The sequence below is a fragment of the Oncorhynchus mykiss genome, chromosome 17, assembly GCF_013265735.2.
Source record: "Oncorhynchus mykiss isolate Arlee chromosome 17, USDA_OmykA_1.1, whole genome shotgun sequence".
In the NCBI taxonomy this organism is placed as follows: domain Eukaryota; kingdom Metazoa; phylum Chordata; class Actinopteri; order Salmoniformes; family Salmonidae; genus Oncorhynchus; species Oncorhynchus mykiss.
In genome coordinates this window covers 42,172,871-42,196,986 of record NC_048581.1, presented here as the reverse complement: position 1 = coordinate 42,196,986, position 24,116 = coordinate 42,172,871, and the positions used below count along the sequence as shown (strand labels likewise).

Here is a 24,116-nt window from a genome sequence, read left to right as displayed (position 1 = left end):
GTAAACTCAGCAAAAAAAACGTCCCTTTTTCAGGACCCTATCTTTCAAAGATAATTCGTAAAAATTAAAATAACTTCACAGATCTTCATTGTAAAGGGTTTAAACACTGTTTCCCATGCTTGTTCAATGAACCATGAACAATTAATGAACTTGCACCTGTGGAACGGTCGTTTAAACACTAACAGCTTACAGACGGTAGGCAATTAAGGTCACAGCTATGAAAACTTAGGACACTAAAGAGGCCTTTCTACTGTTTCTGAAAAACCCCAAAAGAAAGATGCCCAGGGTCCCTGCTCATCTGTGTGAACGTGCCTTAGGCATGCTGCAAGGAGGCATGAGGACTGCAGATGTGGCCAGGGCAATAAATTGCAATGTCCGTACTGTGAGACCCCTAAGACAGCGCTACAGGGAGACAGGACGGACAGCTGATCACCCTCGCAGTGGCAGACCACGTGTAACAACACATGCACAGGATCGGTACATCCGAACATCACACCTGCGGGACAGGTACAGGTTGGCAACAACAACTGCCCGAGTTACACCCGGAACACACAATCCCTCCATCAGTGCTCAGACTGTCCGCAATAGGCTGAGAGAGACTGGACTGAGGGCTTGTAGGCCTGTTGTAAGGCATGTACTCACCAGACATTACTGGCAACAACGTCGCCTATGGGCACAAACCCACCATCGCTGGGCCAGACAGGACTGGCAAAAAGTGCTCTTCACTTCACAGTTGTGTCTCACCGGGGGTGATGGCCGGATTCGCGTTTATCGTCGAAGGAATGACCGTTACACCGAGGCCTGTATCTCAACGCTGTGCTTTACAGGGAAGACATCCTCCTCCCTCATGTGGTACCCTTCCTTCAGGCTCATCCTGACATGACCCTCCAGCATGACAATGCCACCAGCCATACTGCTCATTCTGTGTGTGATTTGCTGCAAGACAGGATTGTCAGTGTTCTGCCATGACCAGCGAAGAGCCCAGATCTCAATCCCATTGAGCACGTCTGGGACCTGTTGGATCAGAGGGTGAGGGCTAGGGCCGTTCCCCCCAGAAGTGTCCAGAAACTTACAGGTGCCTTGGTGGAAGAGTGGGGTAACATCTCACAGCAAGAACTGGCACATATGATGCAGTCCTTGAGGAGATGTACTGCAGTACTTAATGCAGCTGGTGGCCACACCAGATACTGACTGTTGCTTTTGATTTTGACCCCCCCTCCCTTTGTTCAGGGACACATTATTACATTTCTGTTAGTCACATGTCTGTGGAACTTGTTCAGTTTATGTCTCAGTTGTTGAATCTTGTTATGTTCATGCAAATATTTACACATGTTAAGTTTGCTGAGTTTATATTTGCATATATTTATTTTATTTTAATGGTTTGCATCTTCAGGATGCCCAGCCCACATGGGTTTATAAGACACTGTATTTGTGAAAATGAGTTGTCCAAATATATGTTATTTTGACTTCAAATCATCTGCTAGATATCATCTGTGATACTGACGGCCTTGACAACTGAACAAAGCCTGTTCAGATAAGTCCCATTAGATGAGCCGAGCTAGTGAAGCAGTGTTGTGGAAAGTTAGCTTGGTGCCAACAAAAAATAACCTGGAAAGCTTCCCAATCAATGATATATTCCCTCTCATTCCATCCCCACACCAACTGTCTGTTCATCTGTTTCTATTAAATGAAAGGTGTATTCAAATTAGCGCTGAACTCTCCGAAGACCTCTACACTTAATTAAGACGGAACAGAATGTCTGCATCTGAAATGGGACCCGATTCCCTATATGGTGCACTACCTTGGACCAGGGCCCAACCGGTGCCAATAGGATGCCATTTGGGACGTGGGCAACGCTTTCTACTTATTCACCCAGAAATATATTCCCAAATGGTAAGCTAACACTATTGATCAAGAAGGAAGCTCCCTCCCCTTTATGAGAGTGAAGCCTACATACTTGTACTGTGTGTAATAAAATATGGCACTGTGCATTAGAATGGAATCCTTGAGAGAAGAAGCACTTAGAGAGACCGTGGATATGCGTTTGTTGGAGTCGTCACCATACAAGGAGGACAGACACTGGCCTATATGATCTATCAAACACATGCATGCATACGCCATTGTTTAGATTTGACTTTTAAAGGGGAAGGGGTGAAGAGTATGCATTAACTGGAGTATACCTTGGCTCTGCAATCTCACTCTGAATAGAATATGAATTATTTATCTCGCAACTATTCAACTGGGAACGTCCTTGATATTTACATTTTATCATCAAGTGCATCCGACTAGGCTTCAGAGTAATGTAACGTGTGACACATATAATTCACTAGCTCTCACTTATGCAACTGAAAAACATTTAACCGAGCAAAGGATTTGTATTTGATTGGAATAAGTATTTTTTTACAATCAGAAAACAAAGAGTATTGGTCACAGTTGATGAACATCCCTTTTGTACTTAAGATATAACATAAGATAGAAGATACTTAAGATAAGTGATGACTGCATAGGACTGACCACATTTAGTCGACTGGTTTGTTTGGTTGATAGGATGTTGGTCGACCAATATTTTTTTTTAGTCGAGCAGTTGCAAATACATTTTTTTAAATGTATGTCTGTCTGTTTTCACGCCTGTCTCAGTGGACTAATCCATTGCGGAGGCCACAGGGATGTCACACCAGTATCACCAGTAGTAGACTTACTGTTAATTTCCCATAATTTCAAATTAATGTTTGGTTTGTTACAGTCATTTCTGTTAATGCATTCAATATATTATTATTACAGTCTTACCATTGTCACTGTCGAAATGGACACATTGCTTGCAGAGCAGAGCGCACAACCTAGGATACACTTGTGAGACTTTTTTTTAATGATTGTCTTGACCGTCACTGTATAGCTTCTTAATGTCATTTTTTCCCCTCGCCTTAAACAGCAAGTAAACAAACGTTTGTTTTTACATCCAGAATGAAAATAGTTCCTCAATTTAGGCTATTTGAGAAATCTTTCCAGTTCTCTCCCTTTCTATAACCACTCAGCATGAAAGAGGAAAAAAATGTCATGCTCTGATCCGGTGTAAACGTTATAAAATAGCTCTACCTGATTGCTTCAAATCCCTTGCGCAAATAGATCACAGCTGTGTCTATCTGTGCAGAGCTCACTGGCACCGGAAAATTAGGGCCCAGAACATTTTATACAATGTTGCAAGTTTGCTAGCACAATCGGGCTGGACCAAGTTAATAGTTGATGCAATGTTTCTTGCAGACATGCCACGGGTAGCCAATGTGATTTATAGGTTATTTATTTTTATCAGGATATTTTATACCGGCAGGCTGCAGTGTTTTTATTTGTTGGCTTTATGTAGGCTATTTTTACATATCGGAAATGGCAACAGAAGTTACTTTTAGGTTTGTATCATTTTAATTTAGATATCATTTTTGTTAAGCATATTACATTGATTTTGAGATATGAAGATTTTTTTTAAATGAAAGGAAACTGTTCCACAAAAATGTGCATTTGAAAATCATAACTGGCACGCAGATCAGTAGAAATGGTATGATAACTTGGCACTCTAAATGGGAAAGGTTACTGGTGTAGCCTATTACCGGCAACTTTCGGAGCATAATGGCAGAATCTGTGAAGACCAGCAGCAATGGTCAGCGGGAGGAGGAGGGTTAGGAACAGAGTTTTCACTTCTGGTTAGGCTATATTGATCTCTGGCTCCCTCTTTAGTAATTTGTGTGTCTTAATTTTTAATCACAGTGCTTAAAGAATCAGACAAGCTCAGTAGCCTACATTTAGTTGATTTTATTCAAACAAGTGCCTTGCACAAGTATTCACCCCCCTTGGCTGTTTTCCTATTTTGTTGCATTACAACCTGTAATTTAAATGGATTTTTATTTGTATTTCATGTAATGGACATACACAAAATAGTCCAAGTTGATGGAAAAAAAATTAAATGAAAAAAATGACTTGTTTCAAAAAATTCTAAAAAATAAATAACAGAAAAGTGGTGTGTGCATTTGTATTCACCCCCTTTGCCATGAAGCCCCTAAATCAAATCTGGTGCAACCAATTACCTTCAGAAGTCACATAATTAGTTAAATAAAGTCCACCTGTGTGCAATCTAAGTGTCACATGATCTGTCACGTGATCTCAGTACATATACACCTGTTCTGAAATGCCCCAGAGTCTGCAACACCACTAAGCAAGGGGCACCACCAAGCAAGCGGCACTATGAAGACCAATGAGCTCTCCAAACAGGTCAGGGACAAAGTTGTGGAGAAGTACAGATCAGGGTTGGGTTATAAAAAAATATCAAAAACTTTGAACATCCCACCATTAAATCCATTAATAAGAAATGTGAAGAATATGGCACCACAACAAACATGCCAAGAGAGGGCTGCCCACCAAAACTCATGGACCAGGCAAGGAGGGCATTAATCAGAGGCAACAAAGAGACCAAATATAACCCTGAAGTCAAGTCAAGTCAAGTCAAATGTATTTATATAGCCCTTCGTACATCAGCTGATATCTCAAAGTGCTGTACAAAAACCCAGCCTAAAACCCCAAACAGCAAGCAATGCAGGTGTAGAAGCACGGTGGCTAGGAAAAACTCCATAGAAAGGCCAAAACCTAGGAAGAAACCTAGAGAGGAACCAGGCTATGTGGGGTGGCCAGTCCTCTTCTGGCTGTGCCGGGTGGAGATTATAACAGAACATGGCCAAGATGTTCAAATGTTCATAAATGACCAGCATGGTCAAATAATAATAAGGCAGAACAGTTGAAACTGGAGCAGCAGCACGGTCAGGTGGACTGGGGACAGCAAGGAGTCATCATGTCAGGTAGTCCTGGGGCATGGTCCTAGGGCTCAGGTCAGTTGAAACTGGAGCAGCAGCACGGCCAGGTGGACTGGGGACAGCAAGGAGTCATCATGTCAGGTAGTCCTGGGGCATGGTCCTAGGGCTCAGGTCCAAACATGTTTGCTTATTTTTTTTGAAGGAGCAACAAAGTTCCACAGCGGAGATTTGAGTATCTGTCCATAGGACCACTTTAAGCCGTACACTCCACAGAGCTGGGCTTTACGGAAGAGTGTCCAGAAAAAAATAAGAAAACATGTTTGGTGTTCACCAAAAGGTATGTGGGAGACTCCCCAAATATATCGAAGAAGGTACTCTGGTCAGATGAGAATGAAATTGAGCTTATTGGCCATCAAGGAAAACGCTATGTCTGGCGCAAACCCAACACCTCTCATCACCCCGAGAACAACATCCCCACAGTGAAGCATGGTGGTGGCAGCATCATGCTGTGGGGATGTTTTTCATCGGCAGGGACTGGGAAACTGGTCAGAATAGAAGGACTGATGGATGGCGCTAAATACAAGGAAATTCTTGAGGGAAAATTATTTCAGTCTTCCAGAGATTTGAGACTGGGACGGAGCTTCACCTTCCAGCAGGACAATGGCCCTAAGCATACTGCTAACGCAACACTTGAGTGGTTTAAGGGGAACATTTAAATGTCTTGGAATGGCCTAGTCAAAGCCCAGACCTCAATCCAAATGAGAATCTGTGGTATGACTTAAGGATTGCTGTACACCAGCGGAACCCATCCAACTTGAAGGAGCTGGAGCAGTTTTCCTTGAAGAATGGGCAAAAATCCCAGTGGTTAGATGTGCCAAGCTTATAGAGACATATCCCTAGAGACTTGCAGCTGTAATTGCTGCAAAAGGTGGCTCTATAAAGTATTGACTTTGGGGGGGTGAATAGTTATGCACGCTCAAGTTTTCTGTTTTTTTGTCTTATTTCTTGTTTGTTTCACAATAAAGAATATTTAGCATCTTCAAAGTGGTAGGCATGTGTAAATCAAATGATACAAACCCCCCCAAAATCCATTTTAATTCCAGGGTGTAAGGCAAACAAAATAGGAAAAATGCCAAGGGGGTGAATACTTTCGCAAGCCACTGTACATATGGAAAAATACACTTTTGTAAAATAGCATAACTCTTGGTCGACCAATAATGTTTTTAGTCGGGGACAGCCCTAGTGCATAGTATCAGATCCTTTTATGGTTAAGTTCTGACAAGACTTACAAGAATGTCTGGTTAAGACTGTTGCTGCATACAAAATGGCACCTATATAGTGTACTAGTGTACAAAATGGCACCTATATAGTGTACTAGTGTACAAAATGGCACCTATATAGTGTACTAGTGTACAAAATGGCACCTATATAGTGTACTAGTGTACAAAATGGCACCTATATAGTGTACTAGTGTACAAAATGGCACCTATATAGTGTACTACTTTTTACCAGGGCCCATAGGGGAATTTCTTGTCATTTGGGACTTAGCCTGAATACCTAGTGCCTGCCTGATTATGAAAGATCATGGAGATTTGAGTTCCCCAAAGGATTCAACGAGGGTCTCACTTCACACAATGGCCCCAATGTTTACAAAAGACAAGTTTGTTTCCTTCCAACAATTATGAGGGAAATTGAATCTCCGGAAATGTTCGTTTTCTTGTGCATTAGACCAAACAATAACACGATTCCCAAAGGTTTACAAAAACATCTGTCTTCAAAGGACAATTTAGAAAATGCTTTTCCAGACAATGCGAGGGACAGAGTAAATCCAATTGAAGCAATTAAATTGTTTTCCTTCTTCCATTCATGTTCACTAGTCGCGGGGGAATGAAAGCATGTTTAAGTGTTGTGTTCGTTCAATGTCTACATCCCTCCGATATAATAAGTAATACATTGCAATTACAATTTCCTTGGTCATGACCAGATTGAGGCTGTTTTTTTTTTTGGGGGGGGGGGGGGGGGGGGGGGGTTGAGTTTGTCTTTCATCTGCTGTAGTGGTTACTTAACATTATACCCAGTTAAATGCATTAGATTGTTTGATCATTTTTTGTAAAAGCTACACAGTAGGTGGGTTGATATTAAGTCATTGTACTTACAGTAGCTAGCTACTACCTTTGAGTTATTTACTCTTAGTAGAAAAGAACTCTCTGAGAATAATTTTTTCCTTGCCTTTGCCCTGTTTTTTTTCTTCTGAAAGGATTTGTTTAAGAGATAAATGACCACTCCAGTGCAGAGGATGACAGCCTGCACAAAGATGATATTGAATTGATTTCTGAAATGTGGACGGCAAGACATGAATCATAAAAATTATATTAAAAACTTGAATGGCTGACACCGGAATATTATTTGTGATGATTCATTTGACTCAGTCATTACAAAGGGAGTCAAGTCAGAGTGCCTCAGACAAAATTGCTTTTTCGTTCCCCATTGAATTTCTTCCATTTTTTTCCCCCCTCTAGAATTCAGAATCATCTTTTTCCTTATTGCAGCACACACTACGATGGACCTATTGATAGTACAGGAATACACAGATATGCATACGGTTATTCTGAAAACAAATTGTGTTTCTGTATGTTTACTGTAGGCACATGTACATTTCTGATTTTGCCTGACCGAGGTGTTATGTCTGAAAGCTCATACTACAGCATTATCCAGTACACTCTTTTAATAGGAAGCATATAGGTAGGGTGTAATTGGGGACTGACCCTCTATCATTGTTAGAACTCCCATCTCTGGGGTGGGGTGGGGGGCACTATTTCCTTATTAAATAATCTGACTCTTCAAGATGATATGTTCTCTGACTGACACAAATGACCTCCCCCCAGTACATCAAATGTTCTTGAGTCATACACTGCTCTTGGCAAACCTACCTACATATACAGTCAAATAGAGTATCTCACACCATCTCCCTCTCTGTTTGTCCTTCCAGAGCTATTCCGGTCAGGGCGGAGGAGGCAATGGGAACGGCGCGGGGGACGAGGACTACGAGATTCCCCCCATCACCCCTCCCAACCACCCCGAGCCCCCCTTGCTCCACCTGATGGACCCTGAGTCGGGCTACCTGTGCCACTCCCTAGGGGCCCACCACAACGGCCTGCTCAACCCCTACTCCTACCCGGAGCTGCCTGCCCTCATGATGTCCAATATGCTGGCCCAAGATGGCCACCTGCTCTCCAGCCAAATGCCCTCGGTGAGTACCCCCCAGGCGGTTTTGCTTTGATATCACAGCTGGTTTGAAACACTATTCAAAGTCATTTCAAATATATAATCTTTTTTTTTATTTTTTAGCTTAGAACCAATACAAAACAATGGAATCAATATAAAAGTCCCAAAAGTACAAACCTCGCACACCAGGCAGCCTAAAGCAAATGCTCAAACAAAAATATTTCAAGCAGTATTTGTAGTCTGTCTGATACTGATTCGTTCGTCATTGCTCCATCATTTGGTAGTACCAACAACTAATTTATGTTGTGTTAGCGTGAACATTGTTAGCGTGCCCTTCAGTGTATAGTTTGGCTCTTGGGAAAGCTTTTTATTTTATTTTGTCTAGACTGCCTACTCTTCAGATTTGTTTACTTTTGGAATATAGTAAAATGTTACATTAACAACATAGGCTATGTAAATCATTTCTCTGGTCATTTCATATGGCATGCAACAATATTAATGCAATTTCAAATAGAAAGGAAAAGGTAAATATAACAGTAGAACAGACGGTTTGTGGTTGCCCTATCAGCTCTGACGCTCAAAGGTTTGTGGGTAAATCCATCCGTGTCATATCTCTCTTTAACGTGAGCATCAGCCATTATGAATAGACTCCGATTGTTACATGAATACACCCTCCCTCAGCCTTTTTACACAAACTGCTTCAGTGTGCCACAAATGATCATAATTAGCCATAATTGTATTAATGAGATTGGCAGGAAATCGACATTGTTTCCATATGTCTGGAATGAGATCATTCTCTATAAAACAAATGCATACCAAATGGCACCCTATTCCCTTTCATAGTGCACTACTTTTGACAAGGGCCCATCGAGTTCTTGTCAAAAGTAGTGCACTATATAGGGAATAGGGTGACTTTTGGGACGCGGCCTACATGTACTGTATACACCATCATCTCTTTGAAGCTATCTATGTAGAGAGTAGAGACCATTATATATGCCTGGTTAGAGAAACCAGTGTCATTTTAACTGAGAAAATAAAATCTAAATGAGTACACAAAAGCTACAGTATATGTAGAAACCGTGAGTTCAAGGTAATAACTTAGGACCACTATATCTGATTGTAGATGTGGTCATATCTCCATACAAAAAATGAATATCAGTTTTTCTAATACCGTTATAATAAGGAGACTGGAATCCATAGTGTTATCTTTAGAAATGTGTTTAGTAAGATAAAAACAGATATAATTACGGAGAATTATGAATACTGTAGTATATCATGCCACACCTCCTCCTTATTGCTCAGCAATATTGTTTCTTAATAAACATGTCTTTTAACATAAACCACAGTATTCATTTCTTTAAACATAACAACAGTTCATATGTTAGAACAGAACAGTAAAAAAAGATGTAGAATTACAGAGCATTGTGGGTACTGTAGTACATAATGTCACAATTAGTGTGGAAAGTGTTATCCTCACAGTAAATATGGATATTTGATATTTCACAAAATAATAATGGTTTCCTTTCAATTGTGGTGACTATTGAGAGTCCAATGTAGTCATAGAGAGAATATAAATGGTGGTCACTCTTTTGCATGCTACGCTACACTGGACAGGATGAGACATTTACGCGTTCAAGAATTGAATCGTCTCTGAGTTTTCCAAAAGCGCTATATAAATCCCAAATGGTATTATATTATTATTATTATTCACAGCTGCATCTAACTAGACCTCTTCAGATCATGAATTAGTCTTTTTGTATAAGCATACACAGATAGAGTCTCCATACATTGTGCACTAGATAACGAACCTAATCAAATCACATTTTATTGGTCACATGCTTCGTAAACAACAGGTGTAGACTAACAGTGAAATGTTTTACGGGCCCTTCCCAAAAATGCAGAGAGAATAAAAAAAGAGAAATAATGGGAAAGATAATGGCACGAGGAATAAGTACACAACGAGTAATGATAACCGTTGCAAAGCTTCATTTGCACAACAAAGGCCTTCTTTAAGATATACTTTAGTCAAATCTGTTGAGTGTAACAATTATGTGAGCTACAGTTCAAACAAGGGGTAGTCCAGTAATAAGGAACATCTTTTAGAATGGCCAATAAGAGAAAAATATATATTGGTGTATATTTTAGTGTTGGTGTATATGTTGGTGTATACAGTTTGTTAGTGTATATCTCAGTGTTGGTACCCTTACAAAAAAACACACAAAAAAATGCAGTTTACATGTGAAAATCACCTTTTCATATGTGAGGACAATACCATTGTTTTCACCTCACATGTGAATTGCAGTTTCACATGTGAAATTTGTGGTTTCACATGTTAAAAACTTTCACATGTGAGAATCGGATTGTTTTGGGCAGAACTTTCAAATGTGGAATTGCATTTTCACATGTGAAAAACATTCATGTGAAGATGGCATTTGCTGTTTCACATGTAAAACAACTCCTCATGTGAACATCTCACGTTAACACGTGGAATTTCAAGTTCACACGTGAAAAACAATCACATGTAAAAATCTAATTTGCAGTTTCATATGTGAAAAATATTCACTTGTGATTATTTTTCACATGTGAACTTACAATTACATGAAAGTGAAAATCTAATTTGCAGTTTCCCATGTAAGAAAGCTCCACATGTATAGCCTAAAAACATTACAAATATAATTTTGGTATCATGGATGGTCAGTCCTTGCATGCATAGAGTAGTCTATTTATTTGAGAGTTGTTGCATTTCTCCATCCCTCAGCTCTTTACCCAATCTGTGGCGGGGCGAGGAACACTTTTCTTCATGTTTTAATTAAGTATTGCCACTTTAAACACTTTTAATAGAGTAATAGTGTTATTATATGGTGCAATCCTCTAATGAGTGAGTTACTTTTGTGCCATTAATATCAAGCAAAACTTTTGAAGTCCACAACAAAATTCTGTAAAGAAAAATAGTGATATTGAAAGCAAAACATAAACCCAAAGGTTTTTTTTTGACATGCGAGAGCAAATGAATTGTAAATGGATGCAAAAAAATGATTTCAGTAGAAAATAATATATGGTAACGCTATTAAATAAAATGCCTCCCTCTTTCCTGCGATTTCCCTACCTTTGGTTAAGTTACCTTGGCCTTTGCTTTCTCTCCCCTGGATGGGAGACCAGAGACCAGTAGCTGGAAGGGGTGAAGGGGTGAAAATAAACACGAGTGGAATTTATTTTCACGTGAGGAAAAAACACATGAAATATTAGCATGTGAAACTTTACACCTCTCCGAAAACCACGTCTGACTTCTGAACATTTTCACATGTAGGCAAATTATAATAATTGTGATTTGATCACACATTTTCATGTTTTTGTTGTAAGGATGTATATACTGGTGTGTATATTGACGTTTGTGTTGGTGTACAAGTGAATGTATTGCCATATACAGTATATGTTTGTATCATGTTGTGTTGGAAGATGGCGCAAGGTGTTGTTGTGACCTCCTCTTCTTCTTCTTCCTCTTCATAAACAATATCTTTGCTCCTGAAATGGATCTACTACATCTGGAGGTCAGGCCTTATATTCAATATTGAGCACATGGGAAAGAAATTCCATTATGTTTCATCTTTCCTGCATCAGCTATTCTATTGTGGCGCTGCAGTGAGATCTGTTTTCATCAGGCAGATTCAATACGTGAGCTCGACAATGAAAAGAGTGCAATTGGGCTGGATGGAGAGAGAACGAAAGCGAGAGAGAGAGAGAAGATTTTGCGGAGAGGGAAAGTAGCTCTAATACTAAATGGACAGATTTTTTTTTTTTTTAATTCAACACATTATTTTCTCAGGATTTGGGTGTTAGATCATTTAAGAGATTGTGCAATTCAGGAAAATAGGTTTATGTAGTGTCCTTATGTAAATACTGAAAGGCTTATGGGTTTTAAAGAAAGCCATGCCAAATCCAGTAAACTAGCAGAACACCAGATTAAAGTAGTAGTTCACAGGAATAACATAACATGGGTATACAGCACAATACTTTGCATATAGCTAAGTATGTTATCTTATATTATTATTATTATTATTATTATTATATTAATATGTTATATGTATTATCAAAGTGTTAACCATTTCAGGCCCAACAGCTTTGTGCGATATGGCATCAAATGCGGAAGACCAGTGGATGGTGCTGGTATGAATTGGCTTGTATTAGCTTAAGGCAAATGCTTTTGTTAGCTAAATGCTAGTAAGCTACAAGCTAAGGATAATTACCTCAACGCTAACAAGAGTGAGTACATCCACTTGTTAGCTAAAGCTGATAGCCTCTTACTTTCTGAAAACTCACAAACCTCCCTGTCTACTAAATGTTAATGCTAAATGCTAGCTGTGCATGCATGCCTACCATACAGCTTTACATCATCCCTATACACCCACACCTCTTTTCTAGAAACAAGCTAATTTCTTATGATTTGTGTTTCTTTTCACAAACTCTGTTCAGCCTCTTACCCAAACACACTTTATTGACAAGCCACAAATACAAAGTGCTGGCAGAAAATAAAATATCCCTCTCATCTACACCTGTTCTTGTTCTCCCCTCAACTCTTAGGCCTGAAACATGTAATTGACTGTACTTTCCTCATTTAGTTGAGAGCCATTTTCAATTAATAAGGGCCTTAGCTGATGCTTATTGTGTTTTGCGGTCCTGAGCCCCTCCTGGACGAACCCGATATCTTTCAGAGAGCCTTTTCTCCGATGCCCTCGATGCACTTGGCAAGCTCTCCGCTCTCTCTGTTAATGCGTTAACTGTCATAGCATCTTCCGCAAGTTCCAAAACACATTAGACATTTAATATCCACGCTCAGGTTACACTGATCTTTTCCATAACGCTTAGTGAGATACCCATCGGCCGGTGGTAGAGGGTTTCTGGACTAGCACTAAATACTAGGTCCCACATTTGTTTGTGTCCTGTCTTCATTGGCTGGTGCGTTTGCAGTGGCGGTGCCCCGTTTTTTATCTCTTAACGACCAGAGTGCTAGTTGTATTCCAGTTTATTAGACCTACTGCTAGTCTGTGATACCTGGGTGTTTCAAGCAATACTGCGCATGATTGTGCCCTGAGTCTTTTTTCTTTTCTTTTTCTGATAATGTGATCTGACCAGGAAAAAGTGTTGTTGTTGTTGTTGAAAACGTAACCGTTTCGGGGGGCACTTTCGAAGTCAAACATGGTATGCACGTGCACCTTTCATCATTAGATTGCCCTCCTCTGAAACACAAACAGTACTTCACCTTGAATAATTCATCTTTGACTGGATATCTAATTCATGCCCTGGCATTTATATATGATATCATCATCACCAACGTCTACTTGTGGAATACGTAGCAAGTTGATAAATGCATAGATCAACAGAGGGGTTTTGTCATTAACGATTGCTTTAATTTCAAGGTATTAGCGCTATAAACATGTAGTTGTCCTAATATTCTGCATAAGGACAATGAGGGAAGCCAATTGCTTAACCCCTATTGTAATGGAAGTTAATTAACAATATTAAGGATGCTCGTATTCAGCTCACAGCTTAGTATCACCTTCTTTAGTTCCAACGTTTCAAATGCAAGATTGAATTCACAATCCTTTAATCTGCTGACTATTATTCTGAGGATTCAGCGAATGGGTTCATCTTGACCCGATAGTCATGTTAAAGGTGGCAGCTAGTTGGGTTTTCAGTCTCTGGTGCTTACGGCAGGTGTTCGCCATAAGTGTGCATGAATGAAAGAGGATCCACTGTCAACTTAACTTGTCACAGACAAGGCTAATGAATTAATGATAAGATACTAGAGGTGCATCTTAATGTGTTCTCCCTAATGCAAGCTTTCAGTAACTTAACTAGATTGCCCACCAATGTGGGGAGGTGCGAGGAAGAGGTATTAGCAAAAATGGCTGGACTTTATTATGTGCTTCCTAAAATAATAAATAGTCCATGGCTACTTGCCATACATTGATTCTGCTATATTAGGATTGATCAAATGTATTATTTTTCAAACAAAGATTATTTTTTACTCAATCTAAATAATATTGAACTAATACTGTATTCAATACATTTCAATTTGGTCTCTTAAAACAAGTTAACTAGCACATGAGCATTAGTTTAAATCAATAATACCTTTGTGTTAAGATTCCCAGGTCCATATTATAGTCATGTAGTTAATTATGTTTTAGATTTTCATCAATAACTTCTAGAATGTTGTTTACCGTGGCCAGTAGTACAAGGCTGCTATAGGTTTTCTGCCGTTGGGTTGCTACAAATTCTACCCTGTTCATTCAAAGTAGAATACATTAATGGTATAAAACCCATTTTTCTATCTAGAGACCTTAATTCTCAGTGATTGGTTAACAGGATTATAGTGTCTCTAGGGAAATGATAGATTGATTTCATAATTTTTTTTTATCACAGTTCGACAAGCATGATATAGAACGTATCTTATATATTATATGAACTATTCCAGGCTCAGATAGATGATCGATGCTTCCAAAACACATTTTTGTTTGATAGCCCTGTGAAACCTGAGCGAAAGAGAGCGAGAGAGAGAGAGAGAGAGGCCTGCTTTTTAAACAGCTTTCTTTTCACCTTTTGCAATTATTTATTTTCAAATAGTCCTTCAAGCTAATGTTCCATTTTTGTATTTCACAGGCCCTTTTCCCATAAATGAAGCATCGCCGTAATAAATCATTGGACAAACAGAGACTCGTGCAAACCCTGAAAGGTCTAAAGATTTATGTAACACATTCATGTTTTCCACTTCCTCATTTTAGTACTCCACTGGTAAAGCTCGGCTAATAAAAGGTCCTATTAATATTTCCTGTTGCTAAGCAACCGCCAGCAGCCATGTAATAGCATTCGGCTGAAAAAATAGATGACCGATAAGGAAAAAATAAATTATTTTATCCTCTCCCGGGAAAAGGTGCCTTATTTTTTCCAGCAATGTGATATGAAACTGTAGTTGTATATTATGAAGAAATATTGGAGCGAAATATAATGTTATTTCCAATTTCATTATTTCTAAGAGAACTTTGAATTCATCGCTGCTAGACGGCTAGAACTCATCTTTGTCTTCTTTCTGATAAAGTCAATTAGCCTTAGGATTAAGCTAATCAAGGGATAAGGTATGGATTTCATTTCCTTTTCATGCACACCCTCAGAAATAGTGTTATGTTTTAACATTGGCCAGCTCCATTGCATTTCAGACATTTCACATTTCAGACCTAAGGGTGTTCATACATTTTTCAATAGGTTGATTCAATAGGTTGATTTCAATTCTTTGATTTAAAGCTGCAATATGTAACTTTTTGGGCGACCCAACTAAATTTACATAGAAACTTGTTTTATAGATCTGTAATTCTCATTAAAAGCAAGTCTAAGAAGCGGTAAATATTTTCGATGTGCACCATTTCTATGCTTCTTGTTTTTAAGTTCCGTTTTTGCCTCTTTCAATTTCGGTTTTGTACACCAGCTTCAAAAAGCTGAAAATACAATATTTTTGGTTATGGAAAATATTTTTCACAGCAGTTTAGATGGTGCAATGATTCTCTACACTATGCTTGCTTGTTTTGTCAGGTGAACTCAAATTAAGCAAACTATTAGAATTTTAGCAACCAGGAAATGGCCAAGTGATTTCTGCATAGTGTATCTTTTAATAGGTTAATATCAATTACATTTCCATTGGTTGACTTCATTGTATACCACTCCGTCTGTTGTCTGAGTGCCTACAGCCCACTCACTCCACTGTATCATATCAGCATGGTTAGAGGTCATTGCAGCAGAGTGGAAGTGGAAACAAATAAACTAATTGAAAGCTTTCCATTTCTAAGTACAGATAGATATTGTGTTTACATATCATCATGTTTATGCTCATCACTCAAGTTGCCGATATGAGAGGTATTGGAGACTCATTGTGTGAAAAAAAATAATAATTACATCCCAAATATTCCCTATTTAGTGCACTACTTTGGAACCAGAGCACTGTGGGCCCTGGTCAAAAGTAGTGCACTAAATAGGGAATAGGGTGCCATTTGAGACGTAGCCAAAGAGGTCACCAAACAAGACTCAGCTGCAGCAGATGATGGACGCAGTCCTGTGATGCAGTTACATAGATAAAGGATTTCATATTTCATATTACATTTAGCCACAGGACCCTACTGCAGCTTATCATTGCATGAAATCGTGTCCATATTGCTCGGTGCCATATCTTCGCCATCCTACTTGGAGGAATATTCGGCCCTGTTGGCTATTGGAGAAGATCCCATATGATCGCAGCTTCCCCCACTGACTATTGTCCTCTCCAGTATACAGTACTTTGACTAATAGGATGTGCAACTGTAATAATGGGCCGATCCAAAATGCTGGCGCTCTCTCAGCTATACTCTTGACATTGCACTGTAAGATTAGCCTATTCAAATGATTCCCTCGACTGTATTATGCCATTATGGTATTCAGACATACTGTATGTCAGCTACTCATTTGTATGTTATTTCTGCAGTATGCTCTTTGGAGTTCCACATGTGCAGTAGGTGAAGAAGGCCCCTGTCAAGAACATGTGAAGACAGTGTGTGTGAGGAGTTAACACTCTCGCAAATCACCTCCTGGTTAACTTAATTGTTGCCGAGACTCCCCGCAGTGTGAGAACCTTACGTGCCCATGCGTGTGTATGTATGCGTGTGTGTGTGCGCATACTGTGTGCGAGTACGAGGTGAGGAAGGGAATGGGAGACATATTTGACTGTGCTCTCATTAGAAGAAGCAGAGCGACTCATAGGTTGTGTCCCAAATGGCACCCTATTCCTTACATAGTGCACTACTTTTGACCAGAGCCCTATGGCACTAGTGCATTTAGTAGGGAATATGGTGCCATTTGGGAGGCAGGCTCTGTCTTACTGTCGGTACCGTGGGTCCCCACAGCTCCTCACAATCGTCTCAAATATGTCAGACGAGACGTTTGCTCAGATACTCTCCCTTTGTGAAGGTGGGAGACAGTTGTGTGATGAGGTGCTTTGAGAAAGATAGAAAAGGGGGGAAGGGGAAGAGAAAAGGGGGCCGCTGACATTACATGAAATGAGGAACACGGAGGATAACGCCGAAGGGGACACTACGACATTTCACATCTGCACATCACAATTTTCAAGTCTCCATTTTGAAAAGGTGGTTGGTGGTTAGTAGTCACTATTCAGTCATATGTGATAGGATAGCAACCCTCTGTTTCATGGTACCCGAAGCACTCCAATTTGTTCCTGTTCTGTTCAATGGCACTGGCACATTACTGTTGTAGTGCAGCCAAGCTTTGGGAAATGTGCTTGCACCCATCATTGCCTTATTAGTGACTCTGTCTCAGCATATCTTCAAAGAGAGACTTAGTGGCTTACAGTCCTACTATAGTATGGATCAGGTGTGTTTAAATCTGTGCTGATGAGAGAAACATACTTGCTCAACTCGAGGCTAATTCCATGCCTCCATATTGAGTGCCAGGTTAGTGTACACTGTACAGCTCCTGACAGAAAAAACAACCACGTGGTCTTTAAAGTCTCTCGAGAACCTTGCCACTCTGGCATGTACATTGACAGAATGAAAAAAAGGGACACTTGGAATGTTTGGACACATTGGAACTGAACTTTGCGTAACTGTGCTTTCTTTGCAATGTCGCCGTGAGACATTACAGCTATGTGTAATTACTTTTTGATACGGCTCATTTGAGGAGCGTTTGCCGTTTCTCAGCCAAAGGAAGTGAAGGAAGTACAGTATGTTCAAGAGATTTGTATATATTTTTTTGTTCTTGTCATCTTTGATTAGGATCAAGTTGGAGTGATCAGAAGTTGCTTGTTCAGTTGTTGCTTAGCAAGTGCAAGTGACCTAGGCCATGTAATGGGGTGAATTGTATCCAAATGTACAGCCAATTATGAATTCATTGACAAAGAACTACCATAGAAATAAACAGAATTTTCCTCGCTGTGTAGAATGATGATAACCCACCTTGGGAATTATCCGCTTCATGTCCTAAATATACAGGATACCCTGTATCCAATACCTGGAATACTTTAATTACTTTCATTATCACAAGCCAATCCTGTCTTTTCCTTTGCGAGCAGCATCCAACGCATCTTCTGCCTAGCTTATTACTTTGCATCCCTCCCTTGAAAACCAAATGAAAAAAATCCCACGTGAAAAGAACACAGGTTATTGTAAATGTTTACATGTGAAATTTGCACTAGTCAGTCACGTGGTTTTCGGACACGTGTGACATTTCAAATAAAAAAAATGCACATGAGTAAATCACGTGATAAATGTGACGTGGGATAAACAGACACGTGGTTTTCAGCCACGTGAAGTTTTACATGGACTTTTCACATGACTCAGACACGTTGGTTTCCCAACATTTAACATGATATAAGTCTCACATGTGTGCTTTTGAAACTGTCGGGATTAGAACCTGGGTCTCCCAAGGGAACATGACGGCCGGGCAGTAGGCAGTATGAGGGCCGGGCAGTAGGCAGTATGAGGACCGGGCAGTAGGCAGTATGAGGGCCCGGTAGCTAGCTGGCTGATTGGCTCCCCTATTACCTAAGGCATGTTTACCGTTGCTTTTGAAGGATCAGTCTCGAACACAGCCCTAATTAAAGCTGTCACGGCTGGGCGCCTGCAAGGATAATGTTATATTATTATAGTAATTTGTTTCAATTAAACGCTCAATGATTTTACAATAGCAACTGTGAACCTGTGTGAGTGAGCCATCACTCTCAAACAAGATGGCTCCAATCAGGGAAGGTGTGAATTGGGGGGTTAAGGAGGAAGGCTTAGTCAACCTGGGTTTCTCCCAACACTGCCAGGGATAGGAGCGCTAAGCAGGCAAGTACGGGCACTATTCAATCAAAAGCTGAGTGGGCAGTGTGCGGCGGTGAAGCTTGTGTGATTTGAATGTGTGAAGACTGGTTTTTGTTTCACAAAGCAAACATTGTTTTGTTGATGTATTGACCTGAAAACTTCTGGACACCCATTTTGAATAATACCTTGCATCTAGATTCTTGATTGCTTGGTCCTCAGAGAAAATGGAGGTAGACACAAAACCTCAAAGTAGATTATGCTAATTATAATAGAATATGTATTTTATTAATTCCATCCCTTTTTAAGGCTGATTGATAAATATTTCTAAAAGATATTATAAAATGCAATTACGTCCCAATATTTGTCAGATTTTGCCCTTGTTTTATCTATCCCCTTGTTACAGCAATAATGTCGATCTTGGGTCATTTTGATCCTAAATCATTGTTTGTATTGTATCACAAAGGCTTTAGCTCAAAAGTACGGCAAACAAACGCTGTTACAGTGTGTAAGGACATTATATGAAAATACTCTCATCAGCCAAAGTGAGCCATTGAAACCATCTTCCACTTGGTTCTCGCTCTTTGTCAATCTACATGACAATGCTATGTATGGTGATGCATACTACAATTCCAATGCAATACTACAGCAAGCAAAAAGCCCATGCATAGTGGTGGTTGGGTCAATGTTGCTCTATTACGGAGCTAGAGCCATGAAACCTTGTAATGCATTGGGACCTAAATAAAGCAGTTGATATGAAGTGGTAACATTATAATGATATGAAATCATAATATGAAAGTACAAAAGTAGAAGTATTCGCTCAATAGTGTGTACAGTTGAAGTCGGAAGTTTACATACACCTAAGCCAAATACATTTAAACTCAGTTTTTCACAATTCCTGACATTTAATCCTAGTAAAAATTCCCTGTTTTAGGTCAGTTAGGATCACCACTTTATTTTAAGAAAGTGAAATGTCAGAATAATAGTAGAGATAATTATTTATTTCAGCTTTTATTTCTTTCATCACATTCCAAGTGGGTCAGAAGTTTACATACAGTCAATTAGTATTTGGTAGCATTGCCTTTCAATTGTTTAACTTGGGTAAAACATTTCGGGTAGCCTTCCACAAGCTTCCCACAATAAGTTGGGTGAATTTTGGCCCATTCCTCCTGACAGAGCTGGTGTAATTGAGTCAGGTTTGTAGGCCTCCTTGCTCGCACACTTTTACATTTCTGCCCACAAGATTTCTATATGACTGAGGTCAGGGCTTTGTGATGGCCACTCAAATACCTTGACTTTGTTGTCCTTAAGCCATTTTGCCACAACTTTGGAAACATGCTTGTGGTGATTGTCCATTTGGAAGACCCATTTGCGACCAAGCTTTAACTTCCTGACTGATGTCTTGAGATGTTGCTTCAATATATCCACATTATTTTCCTGCCTCATGATGCCCTCTATTTTGTGAAGTGCACCAGTCCCTCCTGCAGCAAATCACCCCCACAACATGATGCTGCCACCCCCATGCTTCACGGTTGGGATGATGTTCTTCGGCTTGCAAGCCTCCCCCTTTTTCCTCCAGACATAATGATGGTCATTATGGCCAAACAGTTCTATTTTTGTTTCATCAGACCAAAGGACATTTCTCCAAAAAGTACGATCTCTGTGCAGTTGCAAACCATAGTCTGGCTTTTTTATGGCGGTTTTTGAGCAGTGGCTTCTTCCTTGCTGAGCGGCCTTTCAGGTTATGTCGATATAAGACTTGTTTTACTGTGGATATAAATACTTTTGTACCTGTTTCCTCCAGCATTTTCACAAGGTCCTTGTGCCGTAGTTCTGTGATTGATTTGCACTTTTCTCATCAAAGTACGTTCATCTCTAGGAGACAGAACACGTCTCCTTCCTGAGTGGTACGATGGCTGCGTGGTCCCATGGTGTTTGTACTTGCGTACTATTGTTTGTACAGATGAACGTGATACCTTCAGCCATTTGGAAATTGCTCCCAAGGATGAACCAGACTTGTGGAGGTCTGATTGGCTGATTTCTTTTGATTTTCCCATGATGTCAAGCAAAGAGGCACTGAGTTTGAACGTAGGCATTGAAATACATCCACAGGTACACCTCCAATTGACTCAAAGGATGTCAATCAGCCTATCAGAAGCTTCTAAAGCCATAATATCATTTTCTGGAATTTTCCAAGCTGTTTAAAGGCTCAGTCAACTTAGTGTATGTAATCTGTCTGTAAACAATTGTTGGAAAAATGACTTGTCTATCCGACTTGCCAAAACTATAGTTTGTTAACAAGAAATTTGTGGTGATTGAAAAACGTGTATATAACTTCCAACCTCATCTGTAGCTCTCCGTCTTTGTGTAGCTCTAGCTCTCTAGTCATTGGGTCCTAAATAAAACTACAGATAAAAAGTGATATGAAGTTGAGTTGAACGATATGAAATCATGTTTAGGACAAATGTTAGAGGTGTCCACTCCATACTGTCTAGCTCTCTTTCTCTGTGAAACTCTAGCTTTTCTAGTCCACTTCACTGTGGCATTGCAGTTGCTGGTTTAATCCCTTAGCTAAATCAAATGGTGCAGGCAATCCGAGCTGAGATGAAACCATTTCAAAGGTAAGGTCAGACGATCAGAAGAACAATAGCTTTCTGATATACCAGCTTGCACACAATGTGTTGCGCATAATTGGAAGGCCTTTGTTATTTGACTCCCATTTGACTATGATATACAAGATGTGAATACAAACACAACTACAGTGGAGAGAGGGGAACAGATTTGCCCCCAAAGTTTCATCCTGCCTTTGCATCACGGTTAGGGTCGGCCGGGAGGTCATTCTGGACTTTGAAATTGCAATATCAAACTGTCACCAAGCCAATTGTGTGTGTGTCACGCCAGGCATGAACCCAACCTCTCCCCCTGGAAGCAACCGATGTCTTAGACCATCAGACCAAGAGGAGATTTCTTCTTGGTCCGAGGGCAGATTCTGGTTTTGAAGTTCGCAGGCGGAGCTACCTTGTCACATGACTCGTTCATGTCCGCCACATTCACCCTCCTTTGACCTCCTCCCCCATGAGAGACCGCACCACGTAGGGTGAAAAAGTAACACACAGGATATGAACCCGGATCTCCCACAATGGGGGCGACCAGCGTCTTAGACCATTACACCAAGAGGAAATTCCCACTTGGTCCAAGAGCAGAAACTGGTTTTGAAGATCGTAGGTGGAGCTACCACATCACGTGACCATAACCAACTCTTGTCCGCTACATGTTAATGTGTGACTTCTAAACCCAGAAGCGTCAAACAATAAAGTGATATTCTCAGAAAAGTCAACCCTTCGACAATGGAGAAGCAGCCGAATTGCAATTTAATTTATTACATAATCGCCAGTTGCATCATCATTGCTCTATTAGAATAAAGAACATGTTGTCTGTCTGCCTGTTCTGGGAGGGATCGAGCCAGACAGTAATGGCCAAATAAAGCCTGTTACCCAGACAGCACTTCCCCCCACGTCCAGAGATGACACCGTTTATGAATTAGCATACTGTACCTATGGCAACCGGCAACCTTTGTGAGATTCTTTCATAATGTTTGTACAGCCGTCACCCACCTGCTTTATTTAGCTTAGGGTGACTGATGGTGCAACGTGATACCTTCTCACTCTCTCTGATTCTCTCTCGAGGTGAAAGGGTGAACAGAAAGCACTCCAAAACATAATAAAAGGCCCTTTAGGATAACGATTTGGTTCGACAACTGTTGGAAGTGTGATTATGTGACTTGGAATCGTGATGATTTGCAAGAATAGGGTTTCTACATGTAGTTTGGGTGTTTTGTATTCATGTATTATTTGCTTGCCTTATGCATTTTTGTTGTAGAGGTAAAACTAGTTACTAGAGGCCTCATGTACTCGACCTTAATGAATTTATAACGTGTAAATTAAACTACAGTGCCAGTCAAAAGTTTGGACACACCTACTCATTCAAGGGTTTTTCGTTATTTTTCACTATTTTTCATTGTAGAATAATAGTGAAGACATCAAAATTATGAAATAACACATATGGAATCATCTAGAAACCAAAATATATTTTAAATTTGAGATTCTTCAAAGTAGACACCCTTTGCCTTGATGACAACTTTGCACACTCTTGGCATTCTCTCAACCAGCTTCATGAGGTAGTCACCTGGAATGCATTTCAATTAACATGTGTGTAAGGGCTATTTGACCAAGAAGGAGAGTGATGTAGTGCTGCATCAGAGGACCTGCCCTCCACAATCACCCGACCTCAACCCAATTGAGATGGTTTGGGATGAGTTGAACCGCAGAGTGAAGGAAAAACAGCCAACAAGTGCTCAGCATATGTGGGAACTCCTTAAAACTGTTGGAAAAGGATTCCTCATGAAGCTGGATGAGAGAATGCCAGAGTGTGCAAAGCTGTCATCAAGGGAAAGGGGGGCTACTAACATCTAAAATATATGTAATTTGTTTAACACTTTTTATTTGGTTACTACATGATTCCATATCTGTTATTTCATAGGTTTGATGTCTTCACTATTATTCTACAATGTAGAAAATAGTCAAAAGAAAGAAAGAAAGAAAAAACCTTGAAATAGTATCCTACAAATAAATGAAATCTATCAGCTTCAATGGGCACAATGCTTCTGCTGTTTACTTGCCAGTGTACCCTTGCTCGCATAATTTATATTTTCTTCTGTTGGTGTGGTTTTTGAGATTGCACTGTTGAATAGATGGAGTATATTTGCTCACATTTTATCCGAACGCAGTGCAAGGTCTAGTCAATTAACCTTTGTACATTCATTTAACTAATTTCTCACAGGGTGAAAACTATTTATTTGCAATATATGAAGAGAAGAGATTATGTTTTGGTAATGAGCAATTTTAAGTCTACAGTGGCTTGCGAAAGTATTCACCCCCTTGGCATTTTTCCTATTTTGTTTGCCTTACACCCTGGAATTAAAATAGATTTTGGCGGCGTTTGTATCATTTGATTTACACAACATGCCTACCACTTTGAAAATGCAAAATATTTTTCATTGTGAAACAAACAAGAAATAAGACAAAAAACTGAAAACTTGAGCGTGCATAAAGTCAATACTTTGTAGAGCCACCTTTTGCAGCAATTACAGCTGCAAGTCTCTTGGAGTATGTCTCTATAAGCTTGGCACATCTAACCACTGGGATTTTCTTCAAGGCAAAACTGCTCCAGCTCCTTCAAGTTGGATGGGTTCTGCTGGTGTACAGCA

At 39.9% G+C, this 24,116-nt stretch overlaps 1 protein-coding gene across 3 annotated transcripts in view; it reads left to right on the top strand.

Annotated features, from left to right (window-relative positions):
* The window catches only part of LOC110493905 (TOX high mobility group box family member 2), a 142,332-nt gene that overhangs the window by 82,371 nt on the left and 35,845 nt on the right, over nucleotides 1-24,116 (top strand). For all 3 annotated transcript variants that reach the window (XM_021568496.2, XM_021568497.2, XM_021568495.2), the window contains one exon: nucleotides 7,783-8,043. In XM_021568496.2, the coding sequence (XP_021424171.1) occupies nucleotides 7,783-8,043 (261 nt within the window). The remainder of the gene's footprint in view (nucleotides 1-7,782; nucleotides 8,044-24,116) is intronic.